Source organism: Melanotaenia boesemani, chromosome 10 (assembly GCF_017639745.1).
Source record: "Melanotaenia boesemani isolate fMelBoe1 chromosome 10, fMelBoe1.pri, whole genome shotgun sequence".
NCBI lineage: Eukaryota > Metazoa > Chordata > Actinopteri > Atheriniformes > Melanotaeniidae > Melanotaenia > Melanotaenia boesemani.
This window is the reverse complement of record NC_055691.1, coordinates 9158775-9178292: the sequence shown is the minus strand read 5'-3', so window position 1 is coordinate 9178292 and position 19518 is coordinate 9158775. Positions and strand designations below refer to the sequence as shown.

The 19518-nt window shown below is 40.1% G+C and overlaps 1 protein-coding gene across 1 annotated transcript in view; it reads left to right on the top strand.

The window, feature by feature from the left end:
• Positions 1-3336: 3336 nt before the first annotated feature.
• Positions 3337-19518, top strand: part of cbln1 (cerebellin 1 precursor) — a 34790-nt gene continuing 18608 nt past the window's right edge. Inside the window, exons 1-2 of the mRNA XM_041998138.1 lie at positions 3337-4121; positions 5064-5183. Coding sequence (XP_041854072.1) covers positions 3864-4121; positions 5064-5183 — 378 coding nt within the window. The 5' untranslated portion in view covers positions 3337-3863. The remainder of the gene's footprint in view (positions 4122-5063; positions 5184-19518) is intronic.

The following is a 19518-nucleotide window of genomic DNA, read 5'->3' as shown; positions in this document are numbered from 1 at the left end:
AACCTTTGGGTCCTGCAGGAAAGGTTTGATGTCCCCTCGAACAGCATCGTCTTGTAACCCTGTCAGCAATGTTTGCAAAAACTGAGTCTGTATGAGTTCAGGGTTGTATTTCAGTCCAGCTTTAGCTCTCTCGGATGCAAACAATACTTTTTGTCTAAGGTCCATGACGCGGATTAGGAACTGGACTGGAGTTTCCTTTAAATCCTGGACAGCACGGGTCAATGAATGATACAGTTCTGTAGCACCTTTCTCTATGAACTGTGTTCTGAGGACTTGTCTTAAAGAACTCAGTGGTAGTTCTTGTCTGCTTTCTAAGTAGCTTTTCAGTTTAACTTCAGGTGCAATAGACTGGATTACAGCTTCGACTATCTCACCTTCATCATAGCCTTTTTTTAGTCCACGTTCAATCTGTCTTTCAAGGCTGGTGAAATTTAGTTTGTCTTTTTGTCCCACCTCACCAATCTGTCCAATAATCCTGAAGTCCTTCCTATAGATGGGATGCAGATTCACAGATTCCCTGGCATGCGCTGACTCTCCTGATCCCGTTGATCCGGTAAGTGATTCTCTGGCGTGTACTGACGCTTTCTGTGATCCTGATGAATGGCTCGGTCCATGTAATGAGGAGACTGGTGCAGCTGCAGCAACATCTTGTGCCACTGGAGGGCGCTCCAAGACTGTCTCATGCTGCTCTGTGTCAGGATCTTCCTGTTCTGCCATTAGCGGAGCTTTGTGAGTGTCACCCGCTGTGTTCATGTTGTCGATGAAATCATTTATGGCTAAAAGCACTGACAATCCTGTATCTTCCAGATTTATGACGTCTTCGCTCTCCAGATATTGCAGGACTGACCTTCTCAGTAGCCGACATGATGTTTTCACCTCCTCACTGGGCTGAAATCCAAGCTCTTTGCACACTGCATTCAGTTCAGAGAGAGTTAGCAATACGAGCTTCCTCTCAGCGTCTGCAAACAGCGATTCCCACTCACTGTCCATGTTTTTAGTGTCCACGTTAGTCCGACTTTAGAGTCTCTTTCGCTTGCCTGCTATCGTGACGAGCTACGCAGCTCCTGGTTAGCATCGCGAGCTAGCTCTCCACCGTTGTCATGCAGGAATCTTTTTTCTGCTCGAGACTTTATTGATGAAACTTGCTTGAACCGGGCGGAAACACCAAAATTTATGTTGCACCCCTAAAATGAACGGCTAGGGAGATGGTCTGCTGATTCTTCTGCAACATTTATTGAAAAAAATAATTGCCCAAAGTTCAATACAAGCTGAAGTCGTTTTTCATCGTCTCACACATTTTTTTCTTCTACCCTTAAAAAAGGAAGTACACCGCTTCTCTCCTCTTAAAGGGGAAATACACTATTTTTTTTTACTCCACCTAAAGGAGACGTATAACTGACAATTATAACAGAATGACCCAGATAAAACATTTGCAACAAACTCATTATTTGTTTCAATTATCTGGACATAACACTGCGAAATAATAGAAACAATTCAGTGTGCTACACAGACAGCTATGTTGAACCTGAAGTCGTAGCCTCAGCAAATGTTTGCTTGGTGCTGAAATGCCACCTCAAGCAAGAGGTCCCCACGACACCAGATTGCAGAAAAACCTCAAAAGTATTTTGGCAAACCACCCTTTCATCCTCCATGAAACCTACCATGTCTGACGCCAGTTACCAAGGTGGATAGGTTTGAGTCCTCTACCGTCTGCGGTACTGTGTGTACAGCGAAGCCGCACAACTCAAGGATATGACGTCAGATATAACACGTACCGATTCCCAATCCACCCTTCCTCAAGTTTTTTAAGCTTTGTAGTCAAGCATTTTTTGAAAAAGAAGCTAAACTTCTTCATTAGTCCAAAGAAATGTTTCTCTTTTGCCTTACAGTAAATCCTCAGCTTTCTTCTCTTCTCTGCTTCCAATGTGAACTTCCTGCAACACACAGTGAGCCTTTTGCTCCAGCTTTGGAGTGTTACTCTTTAGCACCCCCCACAGCCTTGTAGTATGTACTACAGCGGTGTCGTGGTGATGTTGAAGCTTTTCTCCTAGTTTTCGCCACTGTTTTCACACTTGAACCGGCTTTGGTGCCATGTAGACATAGCCTAAAAATCCTACTGACAGTATTTTTTATTGATTCTTCCATCGTTGTTGTTTTTCCTTATTCTCAAACTTTCTTCGAAAGGGCCAGCAAATTTTTCAAATTTTTCCTGCTCTGATCACATCCATTGGGAAGATGCAACAACTTCCTCCTTTTGTTCTTGTTCTTCATCATCTTCATCTTGTTTTCTTGGCGGTTGGCATGCAGTAATTTGGTGCAACAACACCTCCAACTGGTAAGGAGTATGAACCAGAATTTTAGATGCAAGGACTAACTGCCTTATGCATCAAATGGGTCACCCTGCACATTAATGTGTTAAACAATGAACACATTAATTACTTAAATTAATATTTTGGCATTAAAGAGTTTTACAGCCCCAGAGATTATTGCACTTCATTCTGGGTAAATGTGGATTGACGTGGACAACTAGTTTTCATTGGTCATTGCTCAGTAAAATAAAGCAATAGAAGAACCTGAGAAAGAAATTAAAGAGATTTATTTTCCTCAGAACACCAATTTGGGCATTTCGATTCAAATTTGTGGAAAATACAAGACTATTTCCTGCCTATTTCCTTTGACTGTTGTGATGTTAAGGCACCGTTTCACAAGCAACAATATCTTTTCTAAAAAGTGTTTTTTTTTTCTAAATACAGAAACCTGCAGTTTAATCATTTGTCTGATGGAAATCTCTTCACTGAGTAGACCCGCTCATTAAATTATCTGAAAGTACATTTAAATTTGATCATTTGCTGAAAAGGAAAGTTACCTTGATTTGCTCTCTAACTATGGTAAGAGCTGGGAGCCAATAAAGCCCCCAGTATAGGACCACTTTGATCTGAAGTGAGCTGAGAAAGGAAGGAAGGAAGGAAGGAAGGAAGGAAGGAAGGAAGGAAGATGTCAGATACAGAGGAGGGCGAATATCTGTGATGGATGGAATAATAAATGGAAAGAAAGAATATGTGTAAACGAGATTTAAAAAGAGGGAATACAGGAATGAAGTGGAGTGTGTGCGTGAGTGTGTGTATGTGTGTGTGTTAGAGAGAGAGAGAGAGAGAGAGAGAGAGAGAGAGAGAGAGAGAGAGAAAGAGAGATGTTCAATAAAGTAGATGGGCGGGGAGGGGGCGGTCGGCGCGCAGTGATTGGAAAATATCGAAGACACGCACGCGCTAATCTGATGATGAGTCTCCGTTACCGGGAGAAGGAGGGGTCTGTGAAAGGGAGAGAGGCGGAAAAAAGGAAAAGAAAAAAAAAGGTTGGTTTAGGGCGGGAGCATCTTTCGCTCACGCGCCACGTCCTTTTCTCCTGAGCCTTTTGTGTTTCAAACTCTCATATCTCACGTATCAATAATTCAGGTGCGCGCGAGAGAGCACCCGCGCGCTATGAGTTCTGCTGCTGCCTCCTCACTCGTCCAGGGCCCCTCAGCACGGCGCGCGACTCACGCTCATCGTGTTTCCAAGTGACAGAAAAGCTGCTGAGAAGTGAAAAAAAGAGGAGAAGAACGGGTGAAAACTGGAGAGCTGACTGGAGGTACAGGTGTAAAAGACACATTTCTGAAAAGAGAAAAGAAGAGACACCTTGAAAAAGCCCAAACCGTCTGGTTTCTGCTCACAGAGCGCGCGAAGCGAAGCGGGGTCCAGCTGTGAAGCGACCGGTTTCAGGTTTATTGGGGAAAGCCGGGACACTTCTTACTTTTCCTTAAAAGGAAGCGACGCTCAGTCTGAAGTGTGAAGACGACCGAAGAAGTTCGCCTCTCCGTTTTGGGCATGTTGGCGTTTTGCCTCCTAAGTGCCGCGTGGCTCGCGGCGAGCCCGGTCCGCGCTCAAAACGAGACCGAACCCATCGTCTTGGAGGGGAAGTGCCTGGTAGTGTGCGACTCCAACCCCACCGCCGACCCCACGGGCACGGCGCTCGGGATCTCGGTGCGCTCCGGCAGCGCAAAAGTGGCGTTTTCCGCAGTCCGGAACACCAACCACGAGCCCTCCGAGATGAGCAACCGGACTATGGTCATCTACTTCGATCGGGTAAGAAAAAAATGTCTGCTTTATTTTGTTTGGATTAGGAAATAACACGGAAAGCTACAGAAACGGCCAGATGTTGAAGTTTAAGATGTAAGAAATTTCTGTCGGAAGTAGTTTGCACAATCAGTTTTTGCGCCAAAACCATCCAGAGACATTTTAATTTTTCATTCATTTATTTGAGAAAAATGTATTTGAATTTTGCTGAGCAAGACTGGTGAACATATAATTTATGTTTGGCAGTAAAAAAGACGTTAAGTTGAGGTAAAATATGGGAGTGAAACAGAAGTGGAAAGCACTGGAAACAACAATGAGTAGAAAAAAAAATTCACTCATTTTCTAGAGAGAGGCCCGAGCCCTTTTGGAAAATGTACATTTTTTTTAGCCGAAGTTTCCAGGATATGGGTGCTAACATGTGTTCATATAATTTAGTTGTGGCAGGTGAAGAGGGTACGCTCCTCCCTGCCTGCCATTAAAGGTTAATTGTCCCTCAAAGTGCTGTTAAATTATGGGCTTTCATCCATAAAACCAGACAATTTGCTGCAGAAATGCATGATTAAAAAATTTCATTTGGAAGATTTCACTCCATTAAAGACTGGAAGTTCTGACAAGGACAAAAAAGAAGGTTCTCCTCCTACAGTTGTGAATATGAGCTGGTTTGGAGTCAAGGGGGCCCTGAGACTGTCCCGCTATAATTCTGAATAGAAACTACACAGATTAGACCGGGGTTGAACACATTAATCAGGTAATGTTAAATAAATCAATGACTGCAGCTTAATTTGACTTTGAGTATTTTGTTAAATCCAAATATTTTCGATTGCGCGTTTGGTGGTGCAGAATATGCCCACATAAGATGTTCCAGGGCTGTTCGAGCATATAAATCTTCAACCGAGGAACATTTTTATAATTTAAGTTCATTGTGTTTTTCTTTTTCTTTCATTCTTGCAGGTTCTAGTAAACGTTGGGAGGAATTTTGACGAGGAGAGGAGTAATTTCATTGCGCCACGTAAAGGGATTTACAGTTTTAACTTCCATGTAGTCAAAGTCTACAACCGTCAAACCATACAGGTAGTGTTTGTCTTTTATTTGATCTATATGTGTGTGTGTGTGTGTCTGTGTTTTGTGGGAGCCACACCGAGCGCCCCCTTGCTGGGTTTTTTGTAGCATAAAACTTGAATATCCACCACTGGGGCCGTCATTTTGTAGATGTTTGAAATGCCTCTCTCCGGAGACGACAGCAGACTGAGGCGGGTGTTAGCAGATGAAAGCTAATCGCTCGCCACCTGCTGGACCAATCATAATTAATCAATACATGCAGAGAGGAAAGCGGCAAATGAAGCGCGTGCAGCCGGCAGGAGGTGGAGGCGAGCCGCGGTGAGCGTGACGAGGGTCCGGCAGCTTCTCTGTCAGCACCACGGACAGCGACGCCTCCCTTCTGATGAGATGAGCCTGTCAAAGACTTCAGTTTGTTTTGAAGACTAAAACATAAAGAGGCAGGTATTTTCATTTCCTCCATCACACTCAAGTAACACACAGCTGGATGGAGATTTCACTTGCTGTCCCACTTCTTTGTTTTCTGCTCTGCCCCATCACAACTCCTCTTTCATCGTGCTAACAGCTCCTCTTCCGAAGCCGTCTCCGCTGTCTTTTGATGTGTCAAGCGATGGGAAGTGCTCGAGCAGACAGTTTCTAACGTTTAACATGCACACGATGGCAGAACAAACCACCCAGCGTTAATTACAACCTATCTGTTGCAAATTAAACTATCGTGTAATTACGCTGTTGGCTCCCCAGAGCTTTGGCATCATGTTTCGCCACTTATAGTTGATTATTGGAGTCCTGAATTAATGATGGTGGCGTCAGCAGTGACGGGTAGAAGAACTAGACGGCGATGTGAAGCTTGCCATGTAGTCCAGGTCATCTCTGTGTCACGGCACATGGATAGATGGAGGATGGCAAACCCTTGACTCATAACACTGAGGTAATTAACTCTGTCATACCAAGCAGAAAACAATGGCAGTAATGGCTGTCCCAGTCCATCTCCATCAGGGCCGCTATCTGCTGCACCATGTGTCTAAATTTTACATCAGAGCTTGCCTGGACGTTCCTACAACCTTTCAGCTGGAGGGCATCAGTTATTTACAAATCTTTAGTATTAATCTTCATTTAAAAGCAAACATGCATGAAATATGCAGCTGTAGGTTTGTCTTCTCTCCTCCAAACATCCAGCCTGCATGCTGCTCACCCTCCACCTGTTCCACTCATCCTCCCATCCATCCTGCGCATCTGCTGTGTTAGAAACTCCCACTGTTTGATCGGCTCAGAGGCAGCCGCGGTGCTGCATGCGGGAGATGAGAGACGGCAGGAGGAGGAGAGGTAGAGGTCTAATGTGAAAGAGGGAGAGGGACAAGGGAGAAGAAGAGAAGGAAAAAAAGTGAGGAGCAACAAAAAGGCCATGGGGAGGAGAAGAAGAGGTTGGTAGGTGAAGGTGGGCGCATAAAAGAAAGATGATGGAGGAAAGAGGAGGTTCAGGTAGGAGCAAAATGAGACAGTTTAGAGACAAACGTAGAAAGGGAAGGATGAACAGTTTGTGTATCTTCATCTGTTCTTTTCTGTGCATGATGAGGCTTTTTCTCTGCAGGTGCGTTTGATTTTTGTCGTGCAATTAAAGAAAAAAAATCACAAACAGGATCCAGAATTTACTCTGATCGGCAGATGACCCGATCACGCTTTCCTGCAAGTCATTCTCAGGCTTATTTCACGTGCAACAATTTCTTTATTTTCCTTCCTGTCCGCTGCATCAGACATGAAATAGAAACAAATAAATTCCATCTCATGGACTGAGAACATCTTGTTCCTGCTGCATGGAACAGAGAGCTCACAGATCAAACAGACAAGCACACAAGCTGTTGCTGGTGTGTCAGAACTCGGCTGTATCAGCTGCTCTCAGGTTAGATTGCCTCCTTCTCAATAACAAGTTTATTATTGTTTTTATTCTGACACCATAAGGCTGCATGTTGGAGATGATCAGGTGGAGGTTGATGTACTTCCTGCATACACACACAGACTTCATTATCAGCCAAAGCAGATTTTAGCCATGTTTGGAAAAAGTCATTTCAGTCACTTCTTCCTGGATTGTAATTTCAGGCTCTGCAGCTGAAAACTATGATGGAGCGAGAAATATTCGGGCAGTGACGGCTTCACAGTGTGAAATAGTGATATTTTGCAGCAGTATTGTGAGTGTCTGGGCATTCATAGAGGCCTCAGGTCACAACAGGACTGTAGCGCTGAAAGTTGCACAAAGAGCAGGTCTAGAAACGCCTCCCGCTGCGTGCACCAGAGGCCGTTCTACTACCTCGATCCTTTCATTCAGACCTGGAGGTGCTGCTTCCAGCTGATTTTACCCCTCATGGGATTTCTTTTGAGTAATAAAAAGTTATTTTACATTTTTAGAAGCTAAATCTGTTTCCAGCTTACCTGCGTTGTGTTGTTTTATGATAAGCAGCCTATTTTCCGTTTTATTTAATAGTTGTATCTTTTATTGTAATAATATTTCACTCTTAGGATATGAAAATATTTGTGTGGCTTATTTTCAGATGACGTTCAGAAAATTGTGAATGAAAATAATATCCCTGCAGCGATTTCTGCATTCATTTAATTAATTTCAGCCCTATACAATAAGCAGGGACCCTGCTTATTGTATATAATAGGAAAACAAAAGTAAATTTAACATTTTAAATTAAGAAAAAAAAAACTTTTTAAGTCTAAGCTTTTAGTAATTAAAAATTTAGGATTTTTTTTTTACTTGTTTTAATTTAAATAAACCAAAAAATTAAGTAATTAGAGGAGTAGAAACAACAAAGATGTTATTAAATTAATTATTAGAATATATTTTATCAGAATTTTTTTTACCAGTTTGTATTTTTATATTAAAAATAATTATGATTTATAAAACATTTAGATAATGTCTCAAATATTTCCCAACATTTAAAGCCCTTCATCACCTCTTTTCCACTGGTTCAGTTCGGTGGATTCATAAAATTTTATTAATTTTTTTAAGGTGGATTTATTTGATCTTTATCTTGTGGATTCCCAGTTAAATAAAAGAATAAAATGCTACCAGAATCCTGTGTGAATGTTGAGGATCAGAAAATGTGATGTAGGAAGGAAGCGACTGATATTCTCCACTTCAGGAAGAAGTTAAGCTCAAACCAGGAGGTTAAAGTGCATCATAAACTGAATCAGGACAGTTTACTCCGGAATCAGGTTTTTTCTGGTTTGTCATGAAAAATGCGGCATGTGTGAAAATATCAAGCGTCGGATCAGAAGGTAGATGGCAGAGTTAGTTTATTTAGCATATTTTAATAAAAAACAAATTATCCATTTAAAAAAAGACTAAAAATGATATTTTTAATAGGTTAAGCTGTGATGTGTATGAGCTCAAAATATGATTAATGCATATTTGTTATTTTATACTAAAATATGGCAAAATATTTTACCTATTTTACAGTGTCACCAAGAATATACATGAGTATCCTACAGGACAATCTATTTATAAATGCTCAATGGCCATTTTTTTAGGTCCACCTGTTCACCTGCTTGTTAGCACAAGTATCATTTGTGTACTTATGAAACTACTTAACGCTAATATCTAATCAGCCAATCACATGGCAGCATCTAGTCATGTAGATGTGGTGACGACAACTTGATGAAGTTCATGAGCATAAGAATGAGGAAGAAAGGGGATTTAAGAGACTTTGAACGTGACATGGTTGTTGGTCTGAATATTTACTGGATTCTCACACACAACCATCTCTAGGGTTTACAGAGAATGGTCTGAAGGAGAGAAAATATCCAGTGAGCAGCAGTTGCCTGGACCAGAATGTCTGGTTGATGTCAGAGGTCAGAGGAGAATGGGCAGACTGATTGGATATAATAGAAAGACAACCAGAAGTCCAAAAAGCACTGGTTCCAACCAAGGTCTGCAGTATAGCATCTCTGAACACACAACATGTCCAACCTTGAAGCAGATGGGCTACAGCAGCAAAAGACCACACCGGGTGCCTCCTGTCTGCTAAGAACAGGAAACTGAGGCTACAATTCACACACACTCACCAACACTGGACAATAGAAGATGGAGAAACGTTGCTGGTCTGATGAGTCTCCATTTCAGCTCCACAATCAGATGCTAGGCTCAGAATTTGGTGGAAACATCATGAAAACATGGATCCATCCTGCCTTGGATCAACGCTTCAGGCTGCTGCTGGTGTAATGGTGTGGGGGATATTTTCTTAGTCCACTTTGGGCCCCTTAGTACCAACATGGCCTGGTTTAACCACCACAGCCTACCTGAGTTTTGTTGCTGACCATGTCCATCCCTTTATGACCACAGTGTAGCATCTTCTGATGCTACTTCCAGCAGGATAATGCACCATGTCACAAAGCTCAGATCATCTCCACCTGCTTTCTAGAACATGATAATGAGCTCACTGGACTCCAACGCCCTCCACAGTCACCAGATCTCAGTCCAGTAGAGCAGCTTTGGGATGTGGTGGAACGGGTGATTCTCATCATGGATGCAGCCACTGTGTGATACTGTCATGTCGATGTGGAGCAAAACCTCTGAGGAAGGTTTCCAACACCTTGTTTAATCTATGACACCAAGAATTAAGGCAATTAAGGCAATGGAGGAAAATGGGGTCCAACCCGGTACTAGAAGGTGGACTTGATAAAGTAGCTAATGAGTATATAGATAAAGGAAGAGGGGAAGCGCTAACTGGACATTATTTTACAGTACCTTCTGTGTAACTAACCCTGATCATCTTCTGCAACCTCAATCTAAACTTATCTTTGGTTTAATCTTAAACCAAAACTTCAGGGTCGAATTTACAGAAAGATGTTAGAAGATCTGCTTTCTGCTGCCAGAAAGGAGACGAGTTCCCATAATGTGACTGTATAAACAGATTTATGCTGTTGTGTCATGAGTAATAGAAGTACACACACACACACACACACACACACAGAGGGTGTGTAAGGCAGATACTGGGCTTGATTTTTATCCAGTGGAAGTGTGTTTGGCAGAACATTACAGAGGGCTGCGCTGATTTGTGATCCTGTGTAAAAGAAATGAAATTCTTCAGATATTGTCTTTAAATGCGTTAAGATTCTCAAATAGTCAACAGCAGAGTTATTATGAATGTTGTCTAAAAACAGCACACTCGGTTTTTCTCAAGGCCTCATAAAATGTTTAACTCGGGTTCTTCTCCACAGTTCAGATCATTTAGATCATGATTATTTTCTATTTCTCCTGTCTCAGTGGAGATGAAGCTTATATGTTACTGGGATTCAAACTCTTATTTAAACTGCATTAAAGCTGAAATAAAAGACATCACAAGCAGAGCTGAACAATTGCTCTGAATTTCTCTGCTTTTTTGAGGAAAATAAAAATAATCCCAGAGGGAAAGTGCAAAAAAAAATTACAAGGAAAAAAATGAACATTCAGAAATCATTACATTATAACACTTAAAAAATTATTAAAAATGACAAAAATTTTACAATTGCCAAAAAAGGAAAAAAAATCTACAAATGATCATCAGACGTCTTAAACCCACGATTCTTGTGTATTTTGACTTTTGACATCTAATCCAGGGTTTTACAGAAGTCCTGATCCAGCATTCATTTCTCTATGTTTGTCTTCCAGCAGCTGGACTTCAAAGACCTTTATCTGCAGAACTATTGATCAAGACCATTTTAAGATTACAGCAAAGTGTTTCTGCATACATGATCAGTCCAGTCCTTAACGCTGACATATGAAAAAAGTTGTGTTGACACATAACAGAAAACTTAGCAAAGACTGTTTTAAATTAAATCTTGCAAACAATCCAAGAAAACAGCAGAAATAACAGTTTGACAGAAAACAGGATTTTAGCAGCAACAAGGTGATTCCCAAAGATCTGAAAACTTGCGATCTCAGCATGGTGTATCCTTAAAACATCCGAGGAAACTGCATTAAAAAGAAGAGTCAGGGCTGAAAACTATCTGAAGCAGATGAACAGCATCTGAAAGTGATTTCCTGATCCAGCAAAGACCTGAACCAGGACCTGAGAAATGCATCTGGACCTTCAGTTGATCCATCTACTTTTGGCCAAAGGCTCATCAGAAACAGTCTCCATGGAAACGTGGCTGTCAGGAAGCCATTTTTAGGGAAGGGAAACAGGGAGAAAAGGGTGAGGTATGTCACACGAGAAGAACTGGACTGAATATCAGTGGAAACAGATCCCATGGAGAGATGGATCCTCCCCAAAACCCGGACCCCCTCAACATTATTGAAGCAGAGTCGGATCATCTGGACAGAACAGAACAACAAGCAGAAAATCCAGGAAGAGCTTTGGGAAGTCCTTGAAGAAGCTTTAACAACTACGTATTCCTGCAACACAACTTAGAGATGACAGAAAACATCTCTGAGTTCAGACTGATGGCGAATAAAGCCGCTCAGACCAAATATTCACTTTCCAGCTTGTTGGAATTCTGACAAACTCTGTTTTTTGCCTTTTATGATTTTTAATATTTGCAGATGTTTCCACAAAACGCTGCAACAATTTCCTGTTTTCTTTGTAATAAATGAAGAAATTTCCCAGATTTCTTCAAACAAACAATGATGTTGCTCTGTGGCAGCATTGATTGTGGCCAGTTAAAGTTTTATGTTTGCTTTTAGTGCTCTGGGAGCAGAAACAATCACAGGTTTAATCCTTTACCTTTTACCTAACATTTAATCTTTTTAAAGCCCTTTATGTGGATAATAATCACACTTGACAGTAAGGCAGTGCCGAATGAAATTCAACATTAATTTGATTGTTTATGCCCAAGATTCCCTTTTACAGTTACTGAAACTAGTTTGGTTGAACAGTTAGACCTCCTGACCACAGTCATCTGCTTTAATTCTGTTTTGTGATGGTCTTGGTCTTTGCTGCTGGCAGCCAATCATGTACTCGGGCAGAAACTGGAGATGATGGAAGTCTCTCTGCTGGTTGAGAGGAGAGGTTGTAGCTGTCACCGCGTGACTAATGCAGGCTAACTTGATGAGAAGTTTTATTTTCTGTTTGTAATTGTTGTTCAGCTGCTGCTGGAAACATTTATTTGCATGTGAAGAATGATCTCTAAAGTATTACACCTCATTCATTTGTTCTAAAATGGGGAGGGGAGGAAGATAAGTGAGTAAATTTGTCTGACTGTACACAAGTTTTCTCTTTATACAACTTATTTGGTCAGCTGAGCAAATTATAAACACCTCCAAAACACATCCACTCCCATGTGAATCAAAGTGTGGGATAAATACAAGACGACAGGAGACGTCACATTTGTCTCCATCAGTGTAGTCTCTATTCACACATTGGTCATCTTATGTTAATGTTGTAGATTCATTCAGATCTACTGAGCTCATCCGGTGACTTGATAGACAATATATGAACTCTGGCCCACAGTTCCTTCATGGCTATATGAAACGTGGATAATTTGGATTTAATTTGATTCTAATCTTGGGATAAATTTTAATAATATCCCGTGATCTCTTGTGATTAAGCACAATTTCCTAATTAGTAAGAGACACTTCATTTGGGTGCCTAAAACAACACAAAGCAACAACTTTGGCAGGTTTTCTCACTATGGTGCCCCTAATGATATCTAATAGCGTCCGTCTTCTTCCTGCCTCTTCTCTGAGCTCTCTCCAACCAGTCCAAGTCAGTCTGATGTTGACTCTTGTCCCTGTCTCTTTTTCTTTTTCTCTCTTCTTCCGATAATGTCCTCTTGGGGTTCTTTGCTGAATCAGCCACGTGTACATTTGACCCTCTAATCCCATATGTATGTGATACAAAAAGTTTCTGAAACCTTTTGCATCACTTTATGGTAAAAGAAAAAATATGATCAAACTCAGTGGTACACAGTTTGAATCTTGTCTTCTGCCCTCTGTTAGATACAATAATAATACAATGATGCACTACAATAATTCTGACATATCACACGGTGGAAAACGACAAATATAGAAAAATTATTTTTAACTTTTTTTTACATTTTGTTACAGGGCCAAATAACGTCTTGAGATTTAAAAATATTTTTCTCTCTATTTTTTCTTTGGTTGGGCTTTAAAGGGTTAAAACAACCAGTGTTGAAATTGAGCCATCAATGTTTTAACCTTGGACAGTTGTGTTGCTTTATGGTGCACAGGTTGAAACTAAAACAATATGTGGACATTGGGCTACCCTAACCATAATGTGTAGCCATGCGATATAGATGTATTTTCTTCCAATGTCACAGAAATGCCTAAAAATATGACATAGAAAACAGATAGTTTTCTTTTTAAACAGCAGCAGTTAAAATATTTCTTAATATTTATAAAATCAAATATTTAGGACAAAGAAGGATGAAATGTTCAGGATTTACTAACTAAACGGTAAAAAAGCAGGATGAATTTAAAGCTGTGAAGCTGCTTCCTTCTAAACACAGAAGGAACAATATGTGATGAATATGAGCATCAGGTCAACAGACAGAAAGCAGGATTAGAATCTCACAGCTTCTAGATGGTGAGGAGAGAGAAATATTCACAATATGCACAATAACTTCCATCCATGCACCTTTACTACTTCATTATCTAGATTTCTGGCCTATAAATTCTCTAACTTTGCATTCTTAGCTTGACTGTTTAGCTTAACCTCTTGCGCCTAAACCCTCCACTACCGGGAGTTAAGGGGTTAACATCCAGTTTTACGGGTGTAACATTAGGTCTGTAAATATAAATATGACCATGTGTGGTATCCACAGAAAGTCCAGAAACTCAGCTAACAGCTCAGTAAAACCATTTCTATGACAATGTAACACAGTTAACACAATTAAAAGACCAGGTGCACAAAGTAAAAAAAAAAAAAAAAAAAAAAATATATATATATATATATATATATATATATATATATATATATATATATATATATATATATATATATATATATATATATATATATATATATATATATAAACACAACTACTGTCTGCCCGTGGCCACCCGACAGCATAACCTCGAACAAACGGCTCCTCTACTGAAAGCTCACATATCATAGATTCCTAGTTTCACCTCAGTATGACCCAAGATTTACTAGAGATTTAGAGGCAAAAAAAGGCCCCATTTATGCTTCATGCTTGCAAAACATAATCATAAAATACACCTTACTTTTGCTGTCTTGCCTCAAAACTTATGTCCACCAGAGTAAAACCACATAGGTAAAAAAATAAATATATCAATAAATCGGCTGATTGCAAACGGCTGTTGACAAACCTGCAGCTGACTTTAGTGGTTTGTTGACTTTAACTCTTTGAACACTTTTGTAATAATATAGCACCAATCTTTTAATCCTAATCCAAAACATCCGTTTGCAAGTTTTTAAACTATAAAGACAGAAATTATCTCTTTCTGGCCATTTCCTAATTAACTGATCTTTATTTCTCTTCTTGGAAACAGTAATGTTGATGTTTGTTTGCAGCATCTGTTGTGAGTTTGTGAGTGTAGGCAGCGCTGTGAGTACTGTGTTTCCTAGCAGCTCACGTGCAGTAAAACTGATGAAGATTTTATGGTTTTCTTTGCAGTTTTCTGTCTTCATGTGTTTTATGCTTCAGCCACAGGGAGCTGCTGAAATATCTGCTTTGCTTTGGAGGTTCTTTACTGAGTAAAATGACCTGAAGTTTCTGAGCAAAAGGAAAGATCGGAGCAAATTCTGTAAATAAGAAAAGACGTTTCATTGCTTCTTTTTGAGCATCTTCTTTAGCACACTGGAAAAACAGCACCATCCTTTTTAAAAGAAGATAATTCTGTCATACTTGGAACAGTATGTTTCATTTCTACATGTACAGGTCTTTTTCTGTTTTCTGTTCCTGATCTCTGACCCGCCATCATTCTAAAACTTTGCTTAAAACACTCGTTTCTTCTGGCTGACTTCTAGGCCTGGCTGAACATCTTTATTTTCATACATCATCTTACAATCACTATTTTAATTACTTAATGTTTTTTTTGTTTGTGTGCTTTTCAGTTTTTTAAAACTCATTTATTGCTGCCTTAAATAAATTTGTTCAGCTAGTTCAACACTGGTGTACAAGCTGTATTTATTTTCAAGTGTTTGACTTGAACTTGAATTCTTTAACTTCGAACACATTATTAAATAAATCCTGTGGATAATAATTCAGTGTTTTCTGATTAAAAAAATTCTACCATATGACTTCTATTCCAGGATCCAGAGATGGATGTGAAACATCACTGCTGATTAACACAATCACCTTCATTCATATCAAATAACACAAAAGAATCCTGAGCTCAGACATTTAAATGACTAAAATCTGTTACTTAACGAAAACAGACTGCAACACTCTGAATGTTGAGCTTTAAAATGTTCACGTCAAAGAAAACTGAAAGAATAAATTTCTATTTGTAGACATTAAAGGTTAAGCATATGTTTAGTCTCAAACCAAATGATGTACAGTTTAGTTATAATAACGACGGTGCTACAGTCTGACTTCATCGTATGTACACACCACAGCTGGATATCATTATTTTCCTCATCTTAATTCCATAACAAGCTGATCTCAGACATGTAAAAGATCTCTGGAATCTTTTTGCAAGAGAGCACTCAAAGTCCAAGACAAAAGGCCTGGACTGTACCAAGTAAAAGTCTGACAGAATTAATTACAGGCATCTCTGTGTACACGTCCCTCTGTCCCTCTGTCCATCCATCCTTCCAGTCTTCACTTGCAGTGTCAGTCTTTATTTTTCCCAGAACATTTCCTGTAATGTCAGACGTTTTCTGTTGTGTTTTTATCTGTTCATTCATCTCCTGAATGACCCTGAATTCACTTTTTTTTCATTGTTTTCTTTGTTTGAAACCTTCAGAAGGATGCTCCATTATGTATGTCCTCACGATGTCTGTCTCTGCCTGTAAAGAAAGAAAAACATTTGTGAAAGAGGAAGAAAGGAGGAAAATGTAAGAAAAACCAAAAGAATGTAAATGTAAGATGAAAAGAAGGGAAACAAAGGACAGAGAAAAATGTTGAGATCTGGAAAAGAACTGCTGGATGTCACCAAATTGTTTATTTAATGTACAGTATTTACAGATTTCTTTCCTTTATTTCTCCTCCATCCTCCTGCCTTTTATCTCTCCTCTCTACTAATACTCCTTGATTCTGCTTCCCCATCCTCTTCCTGTCTTTCTCTCTGTTATTCTGTCTCTTTCTCCATTACTCAGCCAGTTAATTGGTGCTCATGCATTAATGAATGCAGATCGATTGCGGTCTGACATGATGCAAAGCCCTATTATCATGCTTTTTATATTTATGGCTAGTAATTGTGTCTGTGAGAGTGAATGTGGGGGAGATGGTAGCCAGCCAGACACATGCACAACTATCACACAATTTTATTCATAGAGGCAAACCACTGCTTACCGTCCACTTTATCAGGTTCACCTGTTCAACTGCTCGTTAGCACTAATCAGCCAATCACGTGGCAGCAACTCAACACATGTAGTCATGTAGACATGGTGAAGACGACTTGCTGAAGTTCAAACTGAGCATCAGAATGAGGAAGAAAGCGGATTAAAGAGGACTTTGGGCCCCTTAGTACCAACGTGGCCTGGTTTAACCACCACAGTCTACCTGAGTATAGTTGCTGACCATGTCCATCCCTTTATGACCACAGTGTAGCATCTTCTGATGCTACTTCCAGCAGGATAATGCACCATGTCACAAAGCTCAGATCATCTCCACCTGCTTTCTAGAACATGAGAATGAGTTCACTGGAGTCCAACGGCCTCCACAGTCATCAGATCTCAGTCCAGTGGAGCAGCTTTGGGATGTGGTGGAACGGGAGATTCTCATCATGGATGCAGCAACTGTGTGATGCTGTCATGTCAATATGGAGCAAAACCTCTGAGGAAGGTTTCCACCACCTCGTTAGATCTATGACACCAAGAATTAAGGCAGTTCTGGAGGGAAAAGGTGGTCCAACCCGATACTAGAAGGTGGACCTGGTGAACTGGACGGTGATTGTATAAATAGTTCTGGAAATTAAGCAAACTAGTTAAAGAATAGAATAATTTAATACAATATGTAAATTAAGTTTTTTTGTATGTGAGCCTTCTAGTAAAGCTTTATCAGAGCTATACATTCTCACACACTCAGAGTGTGTGTTAAATGTAGATAAAATTCTACATTTTTCTACACTGAAACTAAGAATAAAATCTGTTGTCAGTGTGTTTAATGATTAGAAATCGAGTTTTAAGCTGCTCTACATTTAGGATGAAACAGTCGTATTCGAGACATCAGGTACTAACTGAAGATCACACGTGCCTTTTGGCTCCGTCTGTTAATTGTCTCATCATGATGTTTTATGTGTGTGTGGCCCTGGCTCACCACTGAGCTTTGTGTGGAAGCCAGAAAGCCATTATTTTACCTGATAGACAAGCTTGGCAACGTTAAAGATTTCAGGTCTGAATGGAGCCTCAGAGAGCGAGACAGCAAGGAAAGTGTTTAAATAATTGACTGAAAGAAAGATGGAGAGAGTGTGTGTGTTTTATGTGTTTGTGTTCCATGTGAGTGACTTGGCCTGGAAGGTGTGTGTGTTTCAGTGTGTATCGGAGGGTAACGGAGTGATGCTGGATTTTATTTTCTGTCTTTGTTTGGAAGCTTTACATGCGGACCGGACAGAAACTGTGTTCTCCCTCCCCCACGCTGTTCTCCTGCATCCTGGTTTTACTCCTCTGTCTCCTGCAGTCATGAGAAAAAGAACATTTTCTTTGGTTGAAAAATCTTCACCAGGTCTCAAAGGATAAAAACATCAGACAAACAGCACATGAGACTATTACACCGTAAAATTACTGATTAAATAAAACTGAAGCCAAAAAGCAGAATCAGTCAGAACCAGCAGCTTGTAGAAGCTGCTTAAGCAGCATTAAGTTGAGGTGATGGTTTTCTGGATGATGTTATCAGCATCTCTCATGGTTGTGGAGGAATTTTGCTCCACTTTTCTTTCCAACGTTGCTTCGGTTCATTGAGGCTTGCAGCATTAGTTTCTGCAGCTCTCTGAAGGTCCCACCACAGCACCTCAGTCGGGTTGAGGTCTGGACTGGATCATGTCAACACCTTGGCTCTTTTCTTTGTCAGCCATGCTGTTGTAGGTCTGCTGCTGTGTTTGGGATCATTGTCTTTCTGCATGAGACAGTTTCAGCCAAGCTTTAGCTGCCAGATGGATGGACTCACATCTGACTCTGGAATACGTTGGTCTCCAGAGGAGTTCATGGTCCACTCAGTAACTGCGTTGATCGAATGTCCAGTCAGAATGAAAATCCATTGTGTAAACATGTCAGCTGATCCGATTGGCCTTGATCGAAAAGAATCTTTAATCTGATAGAGAGGGGTGGTTTAAACCTTTTCACGATCGGATCAGCAGAAAAAATAAGCATGTCTACACTCATTCTGGTGGTTCTGTGAATGCCTGCATCATGTGGGGTTATGAGCAAACCACGGGGTGATGAGACGAGTTTCAGGGGAATACATGAAAAATGGCGGCAGCTAAACAGAACTGAACTGTGGAGAACATGTCTTTGTTGGAATACCTGAGCATCTCGAAGACCAAAAGCTTCAGAATATAGTTAATTTTCTTCTTCCCAGCCACTCCACACTGCATCATGTAAACTTACAACTGATCAGATCACTTCATCCTGCATCCATGGAAATATGTCAGCTGCAGTCTCTGATCAGATCAATTTAAATGTGATATTTGTCCATGTAAACACAGCTAACGGCTGTAAGGTGTCCCGGTCCTGCTTGACAGTTGGCATGAGGTGTTTGTGCTGATCTGCTGTGTTTGGTTTTCTCCAAAAATGCTGCTGTGCTTCTGGCACACACACACACACACACACATATGTATATATATATATATATATATATATATATATAAAATTTCATTATATCTTTTCATGGGACAACACTATAGAAATTAAACTTTGACATGCAGAATATCAAAGTTCTGTTAGATACTGTATGTATGTGTGTGTGTGTGTGGTTTTTTTTTTTTACATATGTAATATATACCTGTAGAAAAGTGACGTTCAGTGCAGTTTAAGTTTTTGCATTTTTTCCTCTTCCTTGATTTTTCAAATGAGGAAAGCCTGTAGAAAATGATTTCAATTGAAATTACTCTGGAAAAAAGTGCATATAGAGCCATAAGAAATAAATGCAACAGATCTTTTTTATTTCTTTATTAAATGATTAATGTTGTTTTATAGGCAAGAACTAACAGGCTGTGTTAGTTCCAGGTTCAATATGTGCAATAAGGTCACTTTAAAAAGGTTTTGAATAAACATTGAACGAGGCCGGA